This window comes from Dermacentor variabilis, chromosome 1 (assembly GCF_050947875.1).
Source record: "Dermacentor variabilis isolate Ectoservices chromosome 1, ASM5094787v1, whole genome shotgun sequence".
Classification (NCBI taxonomy): domain Eukaryota; kingdom Metazoa; phylum Arthropoda; class Arachnida; order Ixodida; family Ixodidae; genus Dermacentor; species Dermacentor variabilis.
Genome location: NC_134568.1, coordinates 129,525,594 through 129,547,571, shown reverse-complemented (window position 1 = coordinate 129,547,571; position 21,978 = coordinate 129,525,594). Strand labels below are relative to the sequence as shown.

At 44.0% G+C, this 21,978-nt stretch overlaps 1 protein-coding gene across 1 annotated transcript in view; it reads right to left on the bottom strand.

The window, feature by feature from the left end:
- Window positions 1-21,978, bottom strand: part of Arp5 (Actin-related protein 5) — a 65,787-nt gene that overhangs the window by 3,305 nt on the left and 40,504 nt on the right. The window contains exons 12-17 of the mRNA XM_075694741.1: window positions 19,107-19,167; window positions 17,349-17,374; window positions 16,064-16,164; window positions 10,655-10,732; window positions 7,343-7,460; window positions 4,164-4,275 (exon numbers count right to left, since the gene is read on the bottom strand). Of these exons, the coding sequence (XP_075550856.1) occupies window positions 4,164-4,275; window positions 7,343-7,460; window positions 10,655-10,732; window positions 16,064-16,164; window positions 17,349-17,374; window positions 19,107-19,167 (496 nt within the window). The remainder of the gene's footprint in view (window positions 1-4,163; window positions 4,276-7,342; window positions 7,461-10,654; window positions 10,733-16,063; window positions 16,165-17,348; window positions 17,375-19,106; window positions 19,168-21,978) is intronic.

The window sequence follows — 21,978 nt, the reverse complement described above, 5'->3', positions numbered from 1 at the left end:
GCAAAATTGTGATATCGCTTTTCATTGCCGAGTTACCAGAGTTGTAAATATGAAAGTTTCATTTTTCAAAATACTGGAATTCTATAACAATTTTAATTCAGAAATTGATGGCCTAAAGAAAAAATCCGTTTGCCGCGGTCAGTAGATTTTAACTTATTCCTTTAAATGAAACAAACCTCATCAAATTCAGTGCAGTAGTTGGTAAGAAAAACGATTTCTCCATTCCCATGTATTTAGATAGGAGCCCCTGAGCTAAAGCTTGGCAGTAGGCAGAGTGTTGTAGGTATGCCTTGCTCCACCATATCCTTTGCAGTCCAAGTAATTGAAGAAGGAGCAGAAGCACTGCAACGGGGATCATACGCGACCTTTGATTACCAATAACTCCACTTCTGCTGAATGAATTGAAGTACTTTTCGTGGTAAAGCATTAAGCATGCAATGCTTTTAGCTCCCGTCATCGGCAGCCTTCAAGTCACCTTCAGCCAAAAGCCAGAGCCGTTACCCGGGCACTCAAACGAGAACATCTGGGCAGCCAGTCAAAAAAAAAAAAAAAATTGTGGGGTTTCACGTGCCAAAACCACAATCTGATCGATGTAGTGGGGGACTTCAGTAATTTTGACTACCTGGGGTTCTTTAACGTGCACCTAAATCTAAGTATATGGGTGTTTTCGCATTACGAACCTATCGAAATGCAGCCATCGTGGCCGGGATTCAATCCTGCGATCTCGTGCTTAGCAGCCCAACACCATAGCCACTAAAGGCCGATCCACACGACGGACCAAATTGCTCTTTAGGACCGCGGTCCGCGCATCACGTGATAGGACGTCACCAGTTCGTGCGTACCGCCGTTGGCCCGCGCAAGACCACGGCCCTCGCGGTCCAACAAATCGCCGAGGCTTTTCCCGCTTCCGTTTTGGCGGCGGACCGCATGCAAACCGCAGCGATTTTGGCTTAGCCAACGAATGTTGTCCGGCAACAGAGTGTCTTCAGCCAAATCCAATCTAGTTTTCGGCTCAGCAAAAGCCAGTCAAGCCAGTCGTTTCATGTCCGCCGTTCCGCCTACACGTGTGTGCAGCAGATATATTTTTTAACCACCGTGTCCTCTTGGAGTGACGAGGAGGTTTTTTTCATTTTGTATACCTCGTTGAGCAGTTTCCGGCTTTGTGGGACTCGAGCCGGAATGATAACAATGATAACACGCTGGCCGAGAGTGTAGCTGGTTGTTTTGCTCTGCCGTCTGCTATGGCGGTCCGCCATGTGGATGTGCTCTGCGCCGGGCCGTGACGTCGCATCACGTGACCGAGCGGCCCGCGGACTTGGTCCGTCATGTGGATCGGCCTTAAGCAACCACAGCGGGTCCGGGTAACCAGTCAAAACTTAAGAAAATGCAGTTTATGGCCCCCAACAGTTTGTACAGGACCGAATTAAATACGCTAGTTACTGCTCAAACAAGGTACAAAAGATATTGCTTCCGAGTTCTCCCTAATGTTTGCTCACAATATCATTCAAGCTGTAACTGCAAGTGCACTGAAGTTTTATTTGTCATTTCTAATAGCGACATTCAAAAGGCAGATACAGGGCACCATACACTTCATTTTCATCTTTTGGCGCTGAGACAGGGTTGCCTGTGCTCCTTTGAACGGCAGCGGTCCGCGAGTTCCGCAGCATGGGTTTTGCGTTGCCTCAAGAGATGGCACCACGCTATGCTTTTCTTCTTCTAGCTGGGCAGTGCACTCTGTCTCCCTGGCGTCTTTTGCTGCCTGTCATGCCGCTTTTAGCCAGTTTTCTTCTTCTAGTTGGGCAACTTTGATATGGGCCAGTGCACAGTACGGTGGCCAACCCATTTCGGAGCCAGAGAAAAACTGCTGCACATACACTTGGCTGCGACAGAGAGCAACGACGTCAATATTGGCGCAGCTAATCCAACACCAGCTAGACAGAACAAGGCCTTGTCACCCTGATCCATGATGCCATGTTACCTGGCCTGACTACCATAGAATCTAATGGGGATGCTCCAGAGTAGGCAACAATGATCTTGATGTTGCCTGTTTCATCACGCCAGCCTTGTCAATGGAAATTTCGGGCCAGATAGCGTGACGTCATGGATTGGGGTAAACAGGCCTTGTGCTATCTAGGTGGTGTTGGCTAAGCGTGTGCCTCTCTTACTCTCTCTTTTTTGTGCACGCGCATGGGGTTGCACCAGAGGTGTTTTCGGTGGACGGACATTCGGACGAACATACGGACGGACAGACGGACGAATTGGCTAGCCATACACAGCTTCGCTGTAATAGACATAATTTTGACAAGACCACAGCGTCAGTTTGAGTAAAGTGGAAGTTCAAATTAAGTGGGTTTGAATTAAAGAGATTCCACTGAACTAAAGTTTGGTACTCACTATGGTAGCTTAGTGGATATGACATGCTGCTTGGAACACGGTCACGGGTTGTACTCCCGGCTACAGCAGCTGCATTCGGATGGGGTCCAAAATGCCAAAAAATGCCCGTATGCTTAAATTTCGGTGCACATTAAAGAACCCCAGGTGGTCAAAATTAATCTGGACTATGGCATGCCTAACAATTAGATTGTGGTTTTGGCACATAAAATGCTAAAATTATTTTTTTTACTCAAGTTTTATGAAACATATTGAAAATTGTTTTATTGAGACTGTGACTGTTAGTAGCATAATGGTGTAGCATAATGCTGTGAATGGGCATTCTGCTCAGCAGTTGAAGCAAGAATGATCTGGCCACAGACAAATGTAAATGTTCATGAAGTTTATCCATGAATCATTCACGTTACCGCGGTTGAAAATTTGGTGCCTCCTTATACTGATTCAATGAATATCTGGCGCTGTTGTGGGTAGGCCTGAATAATCTAGCAGGTCCAAAAAGTTGGGTCAAGAAATCAGCTAGGGACAGTGTTTTGTATTCTTTAAAATTATTTTTTGCCCTAAACCGAATGCAAATGAAGAAAAATAATATTACTTGTGCCAATACAACAGCCATGAGCGAGCTTTAAAAATCAAGCACTTTACAATGAAATCATAAAAGTTGGCAGGCATGCGTAAGCTAGGATCACACACCACTCCTGGCAAAAAGAATGTGCTCCCAGACCAAATTACCGCAATGCACATTCACAATCCAGTCAGCCTACTAAGCCATCAATCAACCAATTCAATGAATTCTTTAAAATCAAACTATGAAAGTTGGAAGCCTCAATGGCTAAAAGCAGTCACATCAGTTGCAAGTGCCTGTGTGCTGTAAGGTTTATATGTCATTTGTGTGGCACTACTAACATAAACTAACAAACACAAAAATGCTAGCAGAGGGTGCTACTAATACCACAGATTGGTGAATTTTTATGTACAGTAGAACCTCGTTAATATGTACCCACTTAAGTGATACTAATGGTTAAGACATCGTTGCAATGAGTCCCTGATTCAGGCTCTATAAAGCCTATTGGCTGACAGCTTAACCACCGTGGTTTTGTATTAATAGGTTAGTGCGTGCCATGATCACTTTTTGTTGAGCAGAATCCAACTGTGCCACTATGGTTTGTGGTGTGGCACAAATTTGTAGTTGGTGGTTAGAGTACACTACCACTTAGTACGTGGTCACATTGTGTTCCAAACAGGTATCCCCTCAAGCAATATGAAAAAGAAAGAAATTGTTTTCAAAATACTGTAGTGGCCTAACATACAATGGCAGCACAAAAGCACTCAATGCAGCTAAATGTTAAGAGGGAGAGCTACCTGCTGCATGTTAAAATGTCACATTCGAATTCACGCATCACGAGTACTTGTTTCTTGAAAACAAATTTGGTGTTCTGCTCATATTGCTCATGAATATACATACTAACAAGGTTCCCCTATGTATATATTTTGGAATAAAAGAGTTCCAGGTACTTGCTTGCCAGCCTCACCAATGCTTATTCTCAGTGAATGAAAAGCGATGCATAAAAAAGACAGATGAAACATTGAAAACAACATCTTAAATACCCAACTACAAATGCTTCACAAGTGGAATGTGAAAGGGATGCAAGAAACACACCAATATAAAAAAAGGCAATACAATGAGATAAGAAGAAAAAAATTAGACTCATTTAGTCACACTGTTTCCTCAACACCAGATGTCTAGAATATGTCACCAAGTGTTCTCTACTTACTTGCTAATGTTACCGAGAAGAGTGATTGAAAGGGACGCATGGCCAAAAGTTCTGTGCACAAGCGTTCACGAATACCAGGAAGCAATGCTGGGCTGCCCGTTATGAACACATTCTACAAAAAGAAAAGCCAACGCACAATAAACAGCAATATCAAGAATTCAACCGTTTCACCAGAGCAAGGACTCTTACTGAATGGTTACATACTTTTTCAGGTCTCATCAGCCCTTCAACAGCTAAATGAGCATAGAAATGTTAGAGTTCCCTTGACAGTCCTAGTAACTTTTTCTCTTAATGCACTGTCATGACTAATTTATGACTAATTATGACTAATTTAAAATGCAAACAGATTATTACCTATTGTTGCTTACCGCACTGCATGTGCACTGATTGTCAATTGCAGCATAAGTTCATCAATGCACAATAAAGAAACAATTATTTTGTTTTTTACAATGTTTCATTCAGCTTCTCAAGCTTGAATCTAGCACAAGTGATGACAGCATGATGGGACAAAATGGGCGCACAAGCATTACATTCGGTGCCATGTTTTCTGTTTACATTAAGAAAAAATTAGCTGATGTACTCCACTAACCGGAAGATCGTGTTTACTGTGACCTCACACTGCACCTTTCCAGCAGAAAGAGGCCCGACCATCAGATGTCATTCTCATTCCTTCCTCCCTCTTCTATGTGCTCATCTGCATGTACTAGTAAACCAATAGTATTGGTGTGACCAGAGATTGGACAACAATGGCAAGAACTATAAGGCCAAGCAATACAACACCAACCCCCCTTATGACCGTTTTCGTTTGCCGAGATGTGAACTGATTTCTCTTTTTGTTTGTTCCATACATACAATATTCACCTCTCCTCGATTTGACGTGTGGCACCATCATTGCTATGATAACAACAAGGCCAACGATGGCACTGTGCGCTTTGGCTGGGATGGCGGTCATCTTCACCATTACTCCGCCTTCAGCATCGCGACCATGTCCATGGTTGGGCCAGCTCTCGCAATAAATGTGGTAGCTCACTGCTACTCAGATGCCACGTACATGGTGACCATGGGCACTCGAGCCAGCGCCTCGGGAACAACTGGCTTCACACAACCAGCCACTGAGCCTCGCCAGTCACCACAGACCTCTGAAGCTCGACAACCTATAGCATCTGCATTTATGTCCCTAATGCCTGTACTGTCCTGTCATCTGATTCAGTGGAGGTGCAACTGTACATCAACGATTGGTTTCAGCTCTGGCAGTACCTCCTCTTTAAGAAAAATGTTTTCTATTACCTCTTTCAGCCTGACACTGCTGCTTGACAAGAATTTGTGCAACAGCCTGAATAATGTATTCATCACAGTTTTCGGTGTATGCCAACACCATGAAGGAAAGAACAGAGCGCACTTTCCTTCGTCTGCACAGTGCTAAACCTTCTCAAGGAGCCCTTCAATCGGCCTCACCTTTTCAGCGTCTTCTGGTAAAAACTGAGGTGTGACCTCCAAACCTCTCATTGCACTGACATCAAAGGACCCACAAACCAGGACAACCATATGTGCACCTTCCCTTTTCCAGCGACTCCCCAAAACCCAATGCTCGTGTGCCCTGATGCCAGCCCCTCTTGTTGTGCTCGCTGCTTCTCAGTAATCAGTAGCATACCGCATATATTTGTGTGATGAACGCATTCACATGATAAACACACCCCCAACTTCGCTCTTGAAAATTAGGATTTTAGTTTTCTCAACTCAACTTTGGTCCAGTGCAGTCCTGCAATCAAGTGGCCGCGCTGTAATTATTTGGGGAGACTAGAATCTTTTACACATGCACATTCGTTTAGAGCAAATGCACTTCAATGCACATCGCTATGTGTCAGCACAGCCCACAAACGGCCTCCAGTTTGATGATGGAGCAACTGATGACAAAGCCATGATGAGGGCATATTGGCGGCAGCAGGCATGCATACAAACAGGCTGAACATTATCATGGGCACTTTTTCCACTAAGTCCCACAGTCCTCAGCAAAAGAGAGGCTAGACTAGAATGTGCAGTGCATCTAGGTGGCTCTCGTTAGCACCAAGAACAAAAGAGCAGGTGCACGACCTAAGTCTGTTTATAGCTGAATCATGTTAACGCTATACACATCATCATGACAAACTTGCATGTGCAGCACTGAAATATGATCACACTATGTCGTTTAGTGCTGTGGCTACTTCTTACCAGGTGAATTTCCCATTATGCTACCATTACAAGCATGCTATGAATGTGCAGTTTACCCAGCCTACAAATACACACCCAGTGAACAGACAAAACGAGACATGACAAATGAGAAAATTAGGCATTTAGGATTGGTATTACGCAAATTAGGATTGGAAGATATGCTAAATTCATGAGCAAATTTTTTCGCAGAGTGTGTCGACAGCGCAGGGCAAATATGTGGAGAAGACAGCTCACAGAGATTGCAAATATGTGGAGAAGACAGCTTACAGAGATTGAAGAATGCGAAGTACATTGGCGTATAATTTTTTCCTCCCTACTGAAAAAGTTCAGTCTGTCAAAATCACACAGGCAAAATTTACAGCAAAAGGTAAGTTTCCAGGAGAAATGTCAATGGATTTTCAAATACTATGTTGTCTATTTTTGAATGAAGATATTATCAAGATTAAGTCTAATAGTTGTACAAAGCACACCAGCAAGTTTTCTTCATATGATATACTGTATAGACTCGTGTAGGGGCTGCACCTTTTCTTTCACAATTATGACGACATGCAGCCCTCACACAGGACCGAACCATTTCCGGCGACTTGTGCACACCTCGGATCTTGTGCGGCACGCAGAAGTACATAGCGTGGAAAAATTCACCAATGTGTGCACACAGCACCAGTGCACCGAATGCAACTTCTTGTTCACTGGAAACTTATTTTTCCAAATTTTGAACTGCTAAATTGGGGTTGTGGCCCTTACATGGGTGCGGCTCTGACAAGAGTCTATGTGGTATGCCATAGAACATTACACATTGTTTTCTCAACACCTCCAGTCACCATCCCCCTTGATTAAAGCAAACAGCTATGCCAATGAACAATTATCATAGCATTATTTCAAGCTCAAGTCAACCAAACTCTGCATATGTTTTTTAGCAAAGGCTGTTGCCATTTTGATAAAAACACAGAATACAAAAGTGAATTCATTACCTGAGCCAAGAAAGACTGCTGTTCTTTAGCGTACCTAGAGAACACAAACTCCAAGGTCTCGGCAACACCTGCCTGTTCAACACCGATTATGCTTGGCTGAAAAAGTATCTCCGGTGCCCTGCACAGACACAAAGAAAGTAAAGCCACAGTTGGCAACTTCTAAATTCTTGTGAGCTCCAAAAGCAACGCCCTAATCATCAAGACTACAATACCGAGTTACTTTTCCACACTAACACAAATACTAGTCACGCTTCTGATTCACGATCAGCAGAGAAATGCATTGTATAGGTGAAGTTCTACGTGTTAACCCTTTTAAGGTTGAATATTTTTGCAAAAACAGTGCCCCTGTGGTAAATCTTTTGTTTATTGTAGTTTCCAGTAGTAGGAAATGATTGAGAACTCATGAATACAGCAAAAATTTATTGCAGGCAACATTTTCTCTCAAAAATGCTTTACTCACATCAACACTATACACATAAATATGATATCAGTAAGAGATTGAGAAAAATGTCTAGCAATATTTACGGCTGTCAATGTGTTTTCCCAAAAACATGTTTCATCAAAAGAAGAAACGCGTCAGAAATGAGTTGGAATAAGAAAAGCTTAAGCAGTCGCCGTGAGAAGAGGTACTGTGCACAACCACAGCAAAACCACAACTGCACACATGTCCCCAGTGTAATGGAATACACAAACTGCAACCGAAGGAAAATAAGAACAAAATTTATTAGTATCTCTAAACTTCGGCCATGCTGGGCTATAGCTACGGTACCGGAATCACGATAGCATCGGCCATAAAAAACGGTAGCATCTCCTTCGCAAAGGTCTTGGAGGTAGCAGATGAAGTGCTTGGAGGTAAACAAGTAGAGTTGTGCGCCCCGGTTAGCAGAAACACAATTTAAAATGAGTTTAGGCGACTCCATAGAGATGGCAGAACCTCTCAACAACCAATGGAGTTGAATATGTGCAAAATATCAAACATAAGATTGGCATCATACATGAACACCAGAAACCATAGGGTGCCATACATGTAGAGCAAAAACCCTCAAAGGGTTAACCCTTTCCGTGCTATTTTTTTAGCCCACCAAAATTTTCCAAGCTATTTTATGACTGATTCATTACAAACAGCTTTTGTTATTGCAATATTAGCAGTCCATTTGTTATTTTATGTTGCCTGTTGCTATAAATTTCTTTCCCAGCTTTTTTAGTGCAGATAGGCATGGTCACAGAAGTCTATATGAGACTTCACATTTCTTGGAACAGAAATCAAGTGTGCTTTTGTTGTTCTCTATGGGACAAGCCATTTCTGGTGCTGCGAAGAAAGAAAATTTCAGAGGCACAGACAGCAATGCATTTCTGTTAAGCCGCGTCCATGCGAGAGGCTTCCAGCAGCTCCAACTCGTCCTCACAATCATCACTATTATGTTCAATCTCTGAACCTGACTCACTAGGGGTTTTCAGGTTTGCTTCTTTACTGGAAGTCAAGAAACGTCCAAAAACACAATCCAGGCATTTAAAAAAAGGCCATCGTTATCACAGCTGCTTAAAGAGGACCTGAACCACCCCTTGGGCTTAGTGAAAAAACACAGTCCACGAATAGGATACACTGCTGTCAACATCTCAGCCAAGTTCTGCAATCATGTGTGGTGCATGGAGCTCGCAAATGGAGCGAGAAGTCACCTTGCTCTCAAACGGACTCTCTGCAGCGGAAGCCTAATCCTCATTCTTTTCTGGATGCTTTATTTCACAATAAAGTGGCTTCCCATATGCAGCTGCTATTGGCCAACAGTCTGCATCAATGAAGGAAGGTGTTTGGGTCAGTCTACTTCTTCCTACTGTTACTGTTTATATTTAATGACACAGTTTGTAAACATGCTGAAGTAAGTGAAAATTTGCTTTTTAATTTCTATAATAATTACATACTTCTGGAAGAAGCTGACTATCGTCTGCTCATGCTCGGCCGCGGTGAACCGCTTAGGAATTAAACTTTGGCCACCCAGCTTATCACTGTCAAAGCCGTTGGGTCCCACTAATTTCGACCAGTTTTGAACACTCAACTATTTATGTTTATTTTATGGGGTTTTACGTGCCAAAACCACTTTCTGATTATGAGGCACGCCGTACTGGAGGACTCCGGAAATTTCGACCACCTGGGGTTCTTTAACGTGCACCTAAATCTAAGTACACGGGTGTTTTCGCATTTCGCCCCCATCGACATGCGGCCGCCGAGGCCGGGATTCGATCCCGCGACCTCGTGCTCAGCAGCCCAACACCATAGCCACTAAGCAACCACGGCGGGTGAACACTCAACTACCCTCAAACCATGCAAAACTTAAGGTCAGACTACACACATGCTTGCCAGCACACGCTCACTTCTGGCCTCTTCTGGTTAGATGCCTTGGCACATTTCACTTCATAGTGAGTTATTGATAGCGTTTTAAAATATGCAAGTTGAATGTGGCTACTATACGTTGGTCAAGCTGGTGCAGGACAAAGCTGGTCTGCACCACGTAGCCCAGCGAGACAGGAGCATATGTGCATGAGTGTGTGCAAGCCCAGTCATGCACAAAGCAAACACTGCAGTTGCATGAAAGTGTGGTCTGCTACGTAGTGTAGATACCGCGGCCGCCGTGGGGCGCTGCGACGAGTCCACTGGCTTAGGGTGCTTCTGTGTCCTCTTTGCTGACGAGCAAGGAGAACATCAGGACACCCTAGCTGGCTGAGCGCACTGCAGCTCACTGAGGACAACCGCGTTTGGTGCATCATAGGCATGAAAATCAGAAATAGTGGTGTCTACGTGAACATCCAAAATCAAATTTGAACTGCGCCACGATGACATTCAGTAGGCGGAGCGATGTGGGCACACCCTGCTCCCCTGTAGCCTTCGCAGTGCAAGTAATTGAAGAAGGAGCGGAAGCATCACGAGTGGTGTGTTTGATTGCCAATAACTCCACTTCTGCTGAACGCATTGAAGAACTTCTTGCGGCAAAGTACTTTTAAAATAGTCTAATTTAACTTCAAATGCATTTCGCAACTTCGATAAAGAATGGTTCCAGGGCCCCTTTAAAAATCTGCACTGTCACATTTAAAACCCAGGGGAGCCAGACTTCTGCTGCGCTTCCACCAACCGTGCCCATAAAAAAAATCTATTTTCTTGGAAGCTTGCCCTATCTAGTAGAGCAGAATTCACACCAAAATGATAAGATTGCTGCCACTTGTTTGTGGCACTCAGCAGACAAAACACAATCTCTGGACAGCAAGACTTGTACATGGCATAGAAAGGCTTAAAAGACAGCTGTATAGACTCAAACTAACCTGATCCTTTCAGTTCCTAGTTGAAGTTGATAATATTCAGCAATGCTTGTGCCCACTTGTTCAGCACCAAGTTGTTTTCTGAAACATACAACACAGATTTTAAATAAAACTGAATTCAATTCTGGTATTTTATGGGCCAAAACCGCAATATGTTTATGAGGCCTGCTGTAGTGTGGGACTCCAGATTTATTTTGACCATCTGCAAACAGCACAGATGAAATCGTGCAACATACTAGGCATCTCAAACTCAAAGTGCCCGATAATAGGCACAGCAGACAGACACCTGCAGGATACACTTAGGCAAACAGCTGCTTCATAGGTCACATGTCTGAGTCACCTGCTATACAGTTAAATCTCAATATAATGAACTCAATATAACGAAGTATTTTACTTTTTATAACTTCTTGTCCACAAAACACCATGTATTAATCTCTTGTCTATAGAACACCATGTATTCTGAACCTCAATGCAGTCAAACCTCGCTAATACGTACCCGATTTATGTGTAACTGTGGTTTAAACATAGTCGCAAAAGATCCCCCGCCCAGCCCCCACTGAACCCCATGTATTGGCCTCAGTGCCCACCAAATGGTTAGTGCGTACTATTTTCTTTCTTGTTCTACAAACACAGGCATAAAATCCGCATAATTCTCGAGTCTCTACACCCAGATGACAGCCACCAGCGATAGTGACGTTTAAACGTGGCCACCATGATGTAGTTCATACAACTGTTACCGACTGCAGCACACAAAAGCACGGCCTTCGAGATTCGTTTCCGGTAGCGCGAAGAAGCTGCCGGTAGGGGTGCGAATCCGCTGTCGCCACCGAACCCAATCCATTTAAGTAGTAACCGTGCAGAAGCACATTTTTTTTTTTTTTTAATGCAGAGACATTTCTATGTTTACCTAACGAGAAAAATGTCCCTCTGTTCGTCCGTCCCGTAAGACAACCACTTTCAAGATAAAGCCCGCAGCAGTGAGCGACTGTACCTTCACGCTGCCTGTCGCTTCAATGCAGGCGAGGCAGCGAGAACACAGCGCTCACGAAGCTCTCGGCACAAGCCGCACTCTGCCCCTGCAGATCACTTTCAAGATGTGGGCTTGCGCATCTCTGTCTCTATTCAGCACGCAGTGGCGGAAACACAGCGCATGGAGCTAGTAGTCGGCACTCTCTGTCCGCATCGCAGATCGTTTTCAAGATACGGTCCACGCGGCCGTGCCATATACGCAGACGCCGCTGGTGTACGTTTGATCACGGTTCATAATGGTTCGACATGGATGGATAAGGCGCTAATGAATGATAATGACTTATAATGATCGGAACATCACCAGCACAACGGGTGCCACCACCTGCAGTACTTTGTTTGCATTATCAATGCACCTTGCGCCTCCGTGCTCATTAGTTTATGGCACCGCAGCGCTGTTGTTTGTTTGTACTGGCCGGATCAAGTTTCATAACATTGGTAATGACACTGGGCCGCGTGGACATGAGCAAGTTGCACAATGCTTACACATAATTAGACAACTCCCAGAGAAGTTCCTGCGGGAATTTTTTTTCTGCATTCTGCCAGTGTGTTTACAGTCATCGTGTTGCCGTGGTGCACAACAGTCTTTGCTGCGGCATGTCGTATTTATGTTATAGAGAAGTCGACGTTGTTACATCCGCGGAGTTCTAGGATAGCGACATTGTTGCCACCGTCGCACCTCGCCCATCTTCAAGCGAAAGTGATGACAATGACGATGTGGAAGTGGACGACAGCCCTTCATTATCTGGCGCAGCACGTGCTTTGAGCATCATGCAAGCTTTTGCAGAGAAGCGGGGCCTCGCGAACAAACTCACTCATGGCCTTGAATTCAAAGATGTCGCAGCAAGACCACCACGGCGGCAAGTGAAGATTGCCGATTTTTTGCTGCCTAACCTCAAATAAAGCCTGTCTGAGTGTGTGTATTTGAGAACATCGTGACGTAGTTCTTTCAGGCCAGTAAGCAGCTTCTAAAGTGGCATTGGTGGTTAATTTGGACATTGTTTAGTGCGTATCTAAACGTGGTTCCCGGAGCCAACTATGTATTAACGAGGTTTGACTGGAGTATAACGAAGTGTGTTTATCCACAATTTCAATACAGCCAAACCCGGCTATATCGAACTCGCAAAGAAACGCCTATCAGTTCGACATAGAGCATAATTGCATATAAGCCTGCTAAAGAATTGGACGTCATAAAAGCACATACCATTTATAAAATTACTTTATTGATGAAACTAGCGTAGTTTTGCATGAAATAGTCCTGTATTTTTTTCTGCTTGGGCAATTTCACTGCCTGCGACGCATGCACTTCTCCACATTGTCTAAAGAGTCGGAGCAATTGAGGTCGCAACCTTCCACATTCGTGCAAGAGCGCCGGACTAGTGCGAATGCACCAATCACCTTGGAGGATGTGGGCAAAGGACCTTTGTTGCTTTCCTCATTGTGCCCACTTTCACTTGTGCTTGGTAAAATGTCGGCATGTAGTCTTCATTTTCTGGCTCTCTCGTGGTCACGACACCATCATCTGCACTCACAAACTTATCGACTGTTCATTCGTCAGCGGCTTCCAGAAATTCTGACAGCTTGCCCCAAACTTCAGCAACATCGATAACGGCTTCATCGTACTCATCAGAATTTACAGTCACCAATGGGCCCGGGGAAGCTGGTACGTCTGAAGCAATTTCGGATGAATCACTTGTACACCGCCCTGTGTACGGGTCGGGTGCTACGGGCACCAGGTCGCGAGTTTGTCTGCTTTTGCCCTAATCTCCCCCTTATTCTTCAAGATCGTGCTGAGAGTGCTCCTCAGAACCTTACACGATGCGGGGACATCCGACTTCTCACCACGTTCGACCCCATTTATCATTTCAAGCTTCATGGCGAAAGGCAAATTCTGCTGTTTGCGGGAGAAGGCCCACAAGGTTCAAACCCAATGAACCAGAAAATCAGTGAGATAACTCGCACTTGCGCCATCTTGCACCACGAGAGCACAAGAGCCTCTGATTGGATGTCTGAGCAAGTGCTGCGGGCGGGCCAGGATCATATTTTGCAGGGGGAGGGGGGGGGGGGGGTATCGACGGCTCGCCCGACGCAGCGCGGTCATGGTACGGAGAGCGGTTGGATGGAGCGGTGCCGCAGGGTTTCCCCCCCGCCGCGAGGGAAAGCCAACTTCCGGGGACACTTTTGCACCGCTTGACATTCAACATACCGGGATTCGCTGCTATTTTTGTTGGATGTAAGCGTAATTTTTGCTACATATACTCATTGTAACTACACCATGTTTAGAAATTGTGCGATATACAGAAGAATTCTATGTAAATGGGTTCGATATAGTTGGGTTTGACTGTATAACGAAATTTCACTGCCGCCATGAAGGAATACCGAGGCAATAAATGGAAGCTGACACAGATTGTCAAATGGTTGAATTACATGCGGGTGCCTGTGAATCTACCTCTCAAATCACGCGCTACCAAAGCGCAGCAGCAAGACCCTCTCACTTTCATGTTCCGTATAAAGTCCAAGTGCAGTAAGATTATATTGCGCGCCACACACCATATGCTTTGGGTGTGAGGTAAAGCGTGTGAAGGTGAGTGAGTGAGTGAAACAACTTTATTTGGTCCACTATAGACGTAAGCAAACTCTACGTCACCTGGCTAGGCCCACTCGGGGACCATCAGGTGAAACCTGACGGCCCTCTCGCGAGCCCTCTGGACTGCCAGGATTTCAGAGGTCTGGTCCTGGGCCCTAATTAGCTTCATCATTTCCTCTTGGGTGAAAGGGGGACCGACAGAGGCGCAGCCCCACAGGACATGTTCGAAGTCCGTAATGAATGGTAGTTTGATGTGTGCTGTCTTACTGTGCAAGCAGAGGAGGGAAGCGGGGGCAACTGCATGGTAACCTGATCAAGTGCGCACCGGGGGGGGAGGGGGAGGGGGGGGGTACAGGGCAGGTGGGTGCACGTCACCTCCTCAAGCTCAGCTGTAGCTACACGTGGCTGTCAGCATAGCTGAATGCAGACGTGGCACACGTGTCCTGTCTTGGAGGTAATCTATGTCAAGTGTATACGATGGGTTAGCTGAGATGGCCGCGGCTTCATGTGCACTGTCTTCCCGCATATTTAGTGCTGGAGGTCGCATAGTTTTAAGCTTCAGAGACACACTGAAGCTAGAGGCAGACAAAGTGTTCACTCCCATCTGCCTGTGCTCTTTATGATAGCGTCGTCCCACAGTGGGTGATACTTTCAGCAGCGGGGGCTTTGTAGGAACCGCTTCGTACCACTGCCGTGAAGTTATCATCAGCACAGCACGAGATCATATCTCTGATCACCGCCTCTCAAATAAAAAATTTCTTTTCTCATTGAAATTTATTTTTTCTGACCCTGATACTTTGGAAATCTTTACAGCTTTTTCTGTGTAAGGAAAACATGTCAATGACTGTACTATTTGCATAAAAGGTTGAATTTCAATGCAATGAAATTTCGTTATCCTGAAGCAAAGTGTTGATTTCAGTGACTTCATTATATCGACGTTTAACTGTATATACTATAACGGCTCTGTACAAGCGGACTTGGAAATCTCCCGCTGTAGTTTTCCAATCACCATGGACATAATCAGGCACTGCATTTGTATTTGTTCACCATGCCCTGTTCTCCTTGTACTATGGCTCCAATTCTCTGGCACTATGATTTTTAGTTTCCCCCACATCCCAAGCTGACTAGAGAAGAGGCGGCGATCTTCTGCAAAATACAGATCAGCACATAACGGCACGGCACCCTGCTGCACGCCACGTATCCTGCGAGCTACACTTACTAGTATGCCTTCTGCTCTGTGCCCAACACCTCCTACCACATATGGAAGTGTCGGTACAATCCATCAATATCATACATAACGTAGAAGGGTGACAGTTTGGGCTAGGTGGTTTTCCAATTTAGGCTGTGTAATAAAAATAAAAATAAAATAAAAGAATAACATTTCAGTTGGAAATAAGCACTTGTCCTCATTTTTTCCTGTCCCCCCTGTCTCACTTCATGCTGTACCACACAGTCTAAAACACACATAACCGGACCGACCATTGAGCAGTGGGAGGCCCAGGTCACAGGCCCAAGTCCTGAAGACCAGCATTGTCTGGTGAGCAGGGCCAAGCTATCGCCTCAGGCCCACGGCATCCTGGACTAGGGACGCCACCCAACTAGGACTACTCCATTGTCAGCTCATCTTTATAAATAAAGCTTATTCCTCCTCTTCCTCGGTTCAGTTCTCATCACATTATCTTGTTGTAGCTTGGTAGTTGTGGATAATTCGTGCTAAGTGCAAACAAACATGCCTCATACAATAACCCCACTTGACACCCAAGCCGAGCTCTACAAATAGTAGAATGATGAGGACTTACTTTTTGAACTCCCTTTCAAACTCTGCAATAATCTCTTCCATCTCTTCTCCTTCCTCGGCATAATCAGCATCATCAAGCTCACTGTCCGAAAACTGGGACTCCTAAAAATTGAAATACATGTGTGTAAAGATACTCCAAAAAACAAAATACAGTAGACTTCCGTTATTTTGATTCCGTTACTTCGATCCCGACTGAAGGTCCAGGCAGGCGCCCATACATTTCTATGGGGCCAAACTTTTGATATACAATTTGAACTTGACTGTTTAAGCCGCAGTAGAGCCGTGTTACGCGGTGAAGCATACTAAGAATGGAAAGGGGCCACTGTCACGGGGCATAGTATGCATTCCTTAATTAGACACACGTGCACGCACCATCTCCGGCCGCTGAACGAGACCCTACACACTAAATAAGCAAACTGGCAACGATTCAGGACTGTTTCTGGCGTTCTTGTGGTGATTTGAGCTCTCATTTCACCCACTATGCGCGTATTGTATATGAGACCGTTAACGGGGCCTAGTTTGCATTCCTCATTTAACCAAAAATTGCAGGAAAACCAGCTGCAGCGGCTAATTTTATTGATGGATCGAGCAGCAGCAAGTCTGAGGAAGCTGCCTTTTTGTCGGCCTTCGACTCTGAGAGCAACGACGACGCAAACCAGCCCACAACATTGGGGGCCGCAGCCTCGTTAGTTTTGCTTTCTGCTTCGGCCTGTCTTCATTGTCCTTTGGAGTGCTTGAGAGCGTGCCAAGATGAATACTTATAGAAACTGCAAGAAATGCTACAACGACAGGAAAACCAAACAGAAAACAAGAGTTTACTGCAAGACATGCAACATTCCGCTATGTTTTGAGAACGCTAGCAAAATGTAAGGCAGTAACATAAAAAAACTCAGTCAAGGGGACGTTTAGGGCCAATAAAGGAGCGGGGGTCAATCTAAAGCTCTCAAGACTAGCCAGTACTTTTCAGGCATCTGAGCGCTCATACTGTCACTGGAGACATGCGTGTGCAAATTAAGTAACACATGTTATGTCCCGTGACAGTGGCACGTTTCCCCGCTTGGTATGATTCACAGTATAACACTTCTGCATTGTGGCAATGATAACTTTAAAGGCAACTAGTGCCAACTAAAAGGCATTCTTTCTGTCTTTTGTTTCAACCACCGAATAATTCGACTAGTTTCGTCGGCCCCAGCAGCGTCGAATTAACGGGAATTGACTGTCAAACAAAAACAAAGATAAATAACAGGTAAAAACAATAGCGCACATTACAGAATTTTGACACTCACCCTCTTCCTTGACTTTCCTTTCTGTCCTGAAAAAAACAATGAAACATACCTTATGCACACCTGTACCAACCTAAATTTCAAGCATAAATATCCCCATCAATGACATGCAGATACAGTTGTCCACTGTTAAGTCAGCAGTCGATGCTGTCATCAAATAAATAGCCCACAAGTATATTTCAGAATACAGCCTGTTGCAAAAGTAGAAAGGCTGCCACATTCATCACTGACGTGTCAACTCTTGTATGTTGGAGCCACTGGCAAACATCAGAAGCAAGTTTAAATAAACCTCTGCCTCACAACAGGCAAGTGCTTGAAGGTGCCACACCAATGCACACATACTGGCAAGCTCAGTGAGAAGAGCTCTAGCAACTGCACAAAAGACTTTAGATGCATGGGCGTGTGCACATGCCTGCAATTTCTCCAGAGGCAATTAATTTATGGCAAATATAAGCCACGTTAATGCATGTTCTCACTTTACTCCCATCTCTGCATTCCTGAGTGGTGCTGGCTTAACCTTTAACTACCATCACTAACAGCAATAGGAGCCTTGGCTGGCCAATCAATCTTATATTTGTGGTTGAACATTTGTATTAGTGGTTAACAGACTGTACAGCCCAATGCTTAAACAATGCAATGTCTAAACTGCAATCAGAATGAGAACACACTAACATCCTGAACACTTACTAAATTGTCACTGAAAAGACTTGCCTCCATTTTTCTGCACTATTTTTGGCAATTTCTCGCAGTATGCAAAAACATCTGCTACAAGAGCAGAAAATGCACAGAGCCTTTCTCATGGTTGAACATATACTGGATTTATTTCTCTGAAAGCAAGTTTACCTAACTTTGTGTAGTGAGTGAACTCGGCACCTTCTAAATGACCAGTCGGGTATGCCAGAAATAATGTATGTGGAAAAAATTATTTTCAGAACTTTACTGGATGTGGATAGACTTGTGACCAAGCTAAATTGAGTGCGAGTAAAATATTTCGAAAATGATTTCCAAAACGTTAACACTTAGTAGCTGTCTCAGCACTGTGGCATCATAGCCAGGATGAAAACGGACCAGCTGTCCCGCGCAGCAGATCATTTCATGTTGACTGTTTTTGCTGTAATAGCGGATGATGTATACACACTTTCTGTGCGCACCTCACCACCTCCTACATTCAAGAGAGGCTGTGCACGGATTGTGACCCTCTCATCGTAAACATAGCTTTGCACCATCGGTTCTCAATTTAGTCAGTAATTACTATATTTGCAGGCCACAAGTGATCATATCCTTTGGTTTTAAAACAAAGCCAAATGTTTTGGAATATGCTATACCGAACATTCATGCTCACGCAAGAAACACAAGAACTCAATCACACCACATTACGTGTCACATAATAATGTGCTCATAAAGCAGCATGAATAACTGAATTTTTTTATGGGCACAAGTGATGAATTTTGTCAGGAAATCCTGGTCAACTTATGCTGCATATCTGAAGGCAGTAGAAATGCTGTTTGTGAACTTTTGATTTCTTTTTGCAAATTCCACTTTTCAATTGGGCCCTTGAGGGACCATTTAGCCTTCTAAGAGCACCCAACACTTCATTCCCTGAAAAGATAAAATGAATTACTCAAACAGCTCTACCTTCAGCCCCTGTCTCTGATGTTTGTGACAGCAAAGTACCTAGTTCTAGAAAAGTAAACCTGTACACACTACACCATGCACCAGACCATACAGTTTACCTAAAAGGTATAGACTTTCCTATATTACCAGCATTGTGTGCTCGCTCCAGAAACCTTTGCTGCTGCAGCATCTTCTTTTCTTTTAGTTCCTGCAAACAGCAGAGCACAAAACATTACCAAAAATGTGCCAAGACTGTCATACAGAGTGCACTCTTTCCTGTGTAAAGTTCACTGCTTTGCAAAAAGCATTGCACAGATGTGACTAAATGATTAAAACAGCTGAACCCTGGCTCAAGGAACAATGTAGCTAATGTAGCTAACGCACATGAATAAATGTCACTGTTTCGCCAGACAGGCGAAGCATTGATTGCGATAGAATATTATTAGACAGCTACGCGAAGTAACCTTAGTTGTTTTATCAGCTGCATAAGCTGCTGTAAACATTCGCTTACTAACTAAATTAACAAGCACGGTGTCACGCAAACACAGGCAAACACAAACACATATCACTCGATGACCACGGACATTCGCTGTCAGAACTCTGGAATCATCAAGAGCAGCAACGGCGGCAAGTGAATTCCCTTTCATGCTGGCTCTCGCTTCAACGCAAACAAGGCATGAGAGAACACAGCGCATATGAAGCCATCAGCTATCTTCGGCCGACTAGCCTTTGAACCCAGCACAGATTGCCTCATCCTCGAAAGCTTACGCTCGCACCTACAGCATACGGCACGTGGCCACAATGTTATCGCACTTGGCCTTTATATGGCTATCACAGTGATGCCGACAGCAGAAATTCACCTGGAGTGTCCGTATAATTTCTATCGCAATAATGAGATCTCACAATTTTAAGTCCAGGAACACAGGACAAATTGGCAGAGTAGATGACATGCAGTACCATCCTGCAAAACTTTTACAAGTCCGCACTGTGCATCATCAACTCTGCCTATTGTCCTGTGTTTCCACATCATTCAAATAATCAGAATGCCGTACTAAACAAATTCAAGTATTTAAATTTGCAAATAAGTAACCTAACCTTGCACTAACCTTGAAAGTAATTAAGTGATAGTGATTCGTTCTCATGCATAGTATGTATTTAGTAGTATTTATGTAGTATGTATTTTGTTGTATTTTATAGTTCTTTTACAGTGATTTTGATGACAGTGCCGCTTGCTCGGTTCCCTCCTGAGTGTTGTTTCCTTTTCTATTCTTCGTCTATCTTTTCTTCCTCTTTTCCCTCCTTTGCCTGATGAAGAGTCCCTCACACTTTGTTTGCCCCCGCTTTATGTAATGCCTCCGGGGCTTTAAGGCTTCCATAAATGAAATGAAATGAAACATTTCACAAGATGCCCGACAATGACTGTCCATCATATTCAAGTAAATTAACGAAAAAGACTTGGTCACAACTAAAGAGCAACATTCTACCAGTTACCAATACAGTTAACTTTCACTTTGACCCTGACAGGACTTCATGAATTGGTTGGTTTAGCAGATTAAATTTTTAAAAGTGGGAGAAACTTCCAAGCTTTTCATCATTCACCAAATTAATTTGTCCCCATTTCTCTTTTGCGCTAAAGAAATCCTTGAGGGAGCCTGATACTAGAGTCAAAGACAGGCTTATATACTAAGTTCCTTTTAGGCATGTGCCTTGTGTACATACACAGCCTTCTGTGGCATTCAGTATGAATGCTGCAACCAGACATGACATTCGTGCACCAAGTTGTGCATGCTGAGCTTAACCGTGTGAACATTTTTGTTTGTGAGAACATTTTAACATTTTTCTACATCATCAAAAAAAAAAAAAGAATGAGCAGGTCTTTGTACATCCTATCCTGATGTTTGTTCACCCTGCCCAACAATGCAATTACAAAAACATATGATTCTATGTTCCAATCAGTAACTTCTTTATGTGATTTGCATGACTTTGTTTGCATTATCCACTGTGTAATTTTATTTGAACCATTAATGTTATGCCTTTGCTGTATGACAGTGCCCTGTATTCTCGATATTGTTCTTATTGTGCTTCTTTACTTTGTTTACTTTTTTTCATTTTTGTAATGTGCACAAAATATGTCTGACATAGTGTGCTGTAGCATAGGCCTATAGACTAGGCTGCCACTGGAAGATAAAATTCTATTCTATTCTACTGATTCAACCTTCAGCTGTGCTCAGGCACACACATCAAGTTTCTCAAGGTCCACATGGCCTCTTGCTGCTGTCAATCACACAGGACTTCAGGCTCCCCTGTCAACATTTACAAATTATAATGATACACTGTCACTGTTGTCATGAGAATGGGTCAAAGGTAAGCACTTGCCACAAGAGATAGGAGCTTCTGAATGGCATTAGTGTCTCTAGGGGCCTTTGAGCTGACAAGTAAATATCATCATCATCAGTCTATTTTATGTCCACTGCAGGACAAAGGCCTCTCCCTGCAATATCCAATTACCCCTGTCCTGCGCTAATTCCAACTAGCGCCTGTGAATTTTTCAATTTCATTGCCCCACCTAGTCTTCTGCCGTCCCCGACTGCAGTTCCCTTCTCTTGGCAACCATTCTATAACCCTAATGGTCCACCGGTTATCTAACCTACGCATTACATGACCTGTCCAGCTCCATTCTTTTCTCTTACTGTCAATTAGAACATCAGTTATCGGCATTTGCTATCTGATCCACACTGCTCTCTTCCCGTCTCTTAACGAGATGTGTCTTTTTGACCATTTCTTTATTCTAGTTGCAGTAGAAACGTATGACAGTGCGAAAACACACCAGCATCTGTGAAAACTGATGCTGGTGTGATACCAGTGGGCACGATTACATTTAGAACCATGCATCATGTCTTAGGCACTATGCTATTACTAAAACTGAAATATATTTTGCTGGTCATGAGAGTTGATCAGAAAGGCAATGCTTTATTTGGCTGTTGCTCTTAGTTTGTGCTTGTGTATATTCCTGCTTATA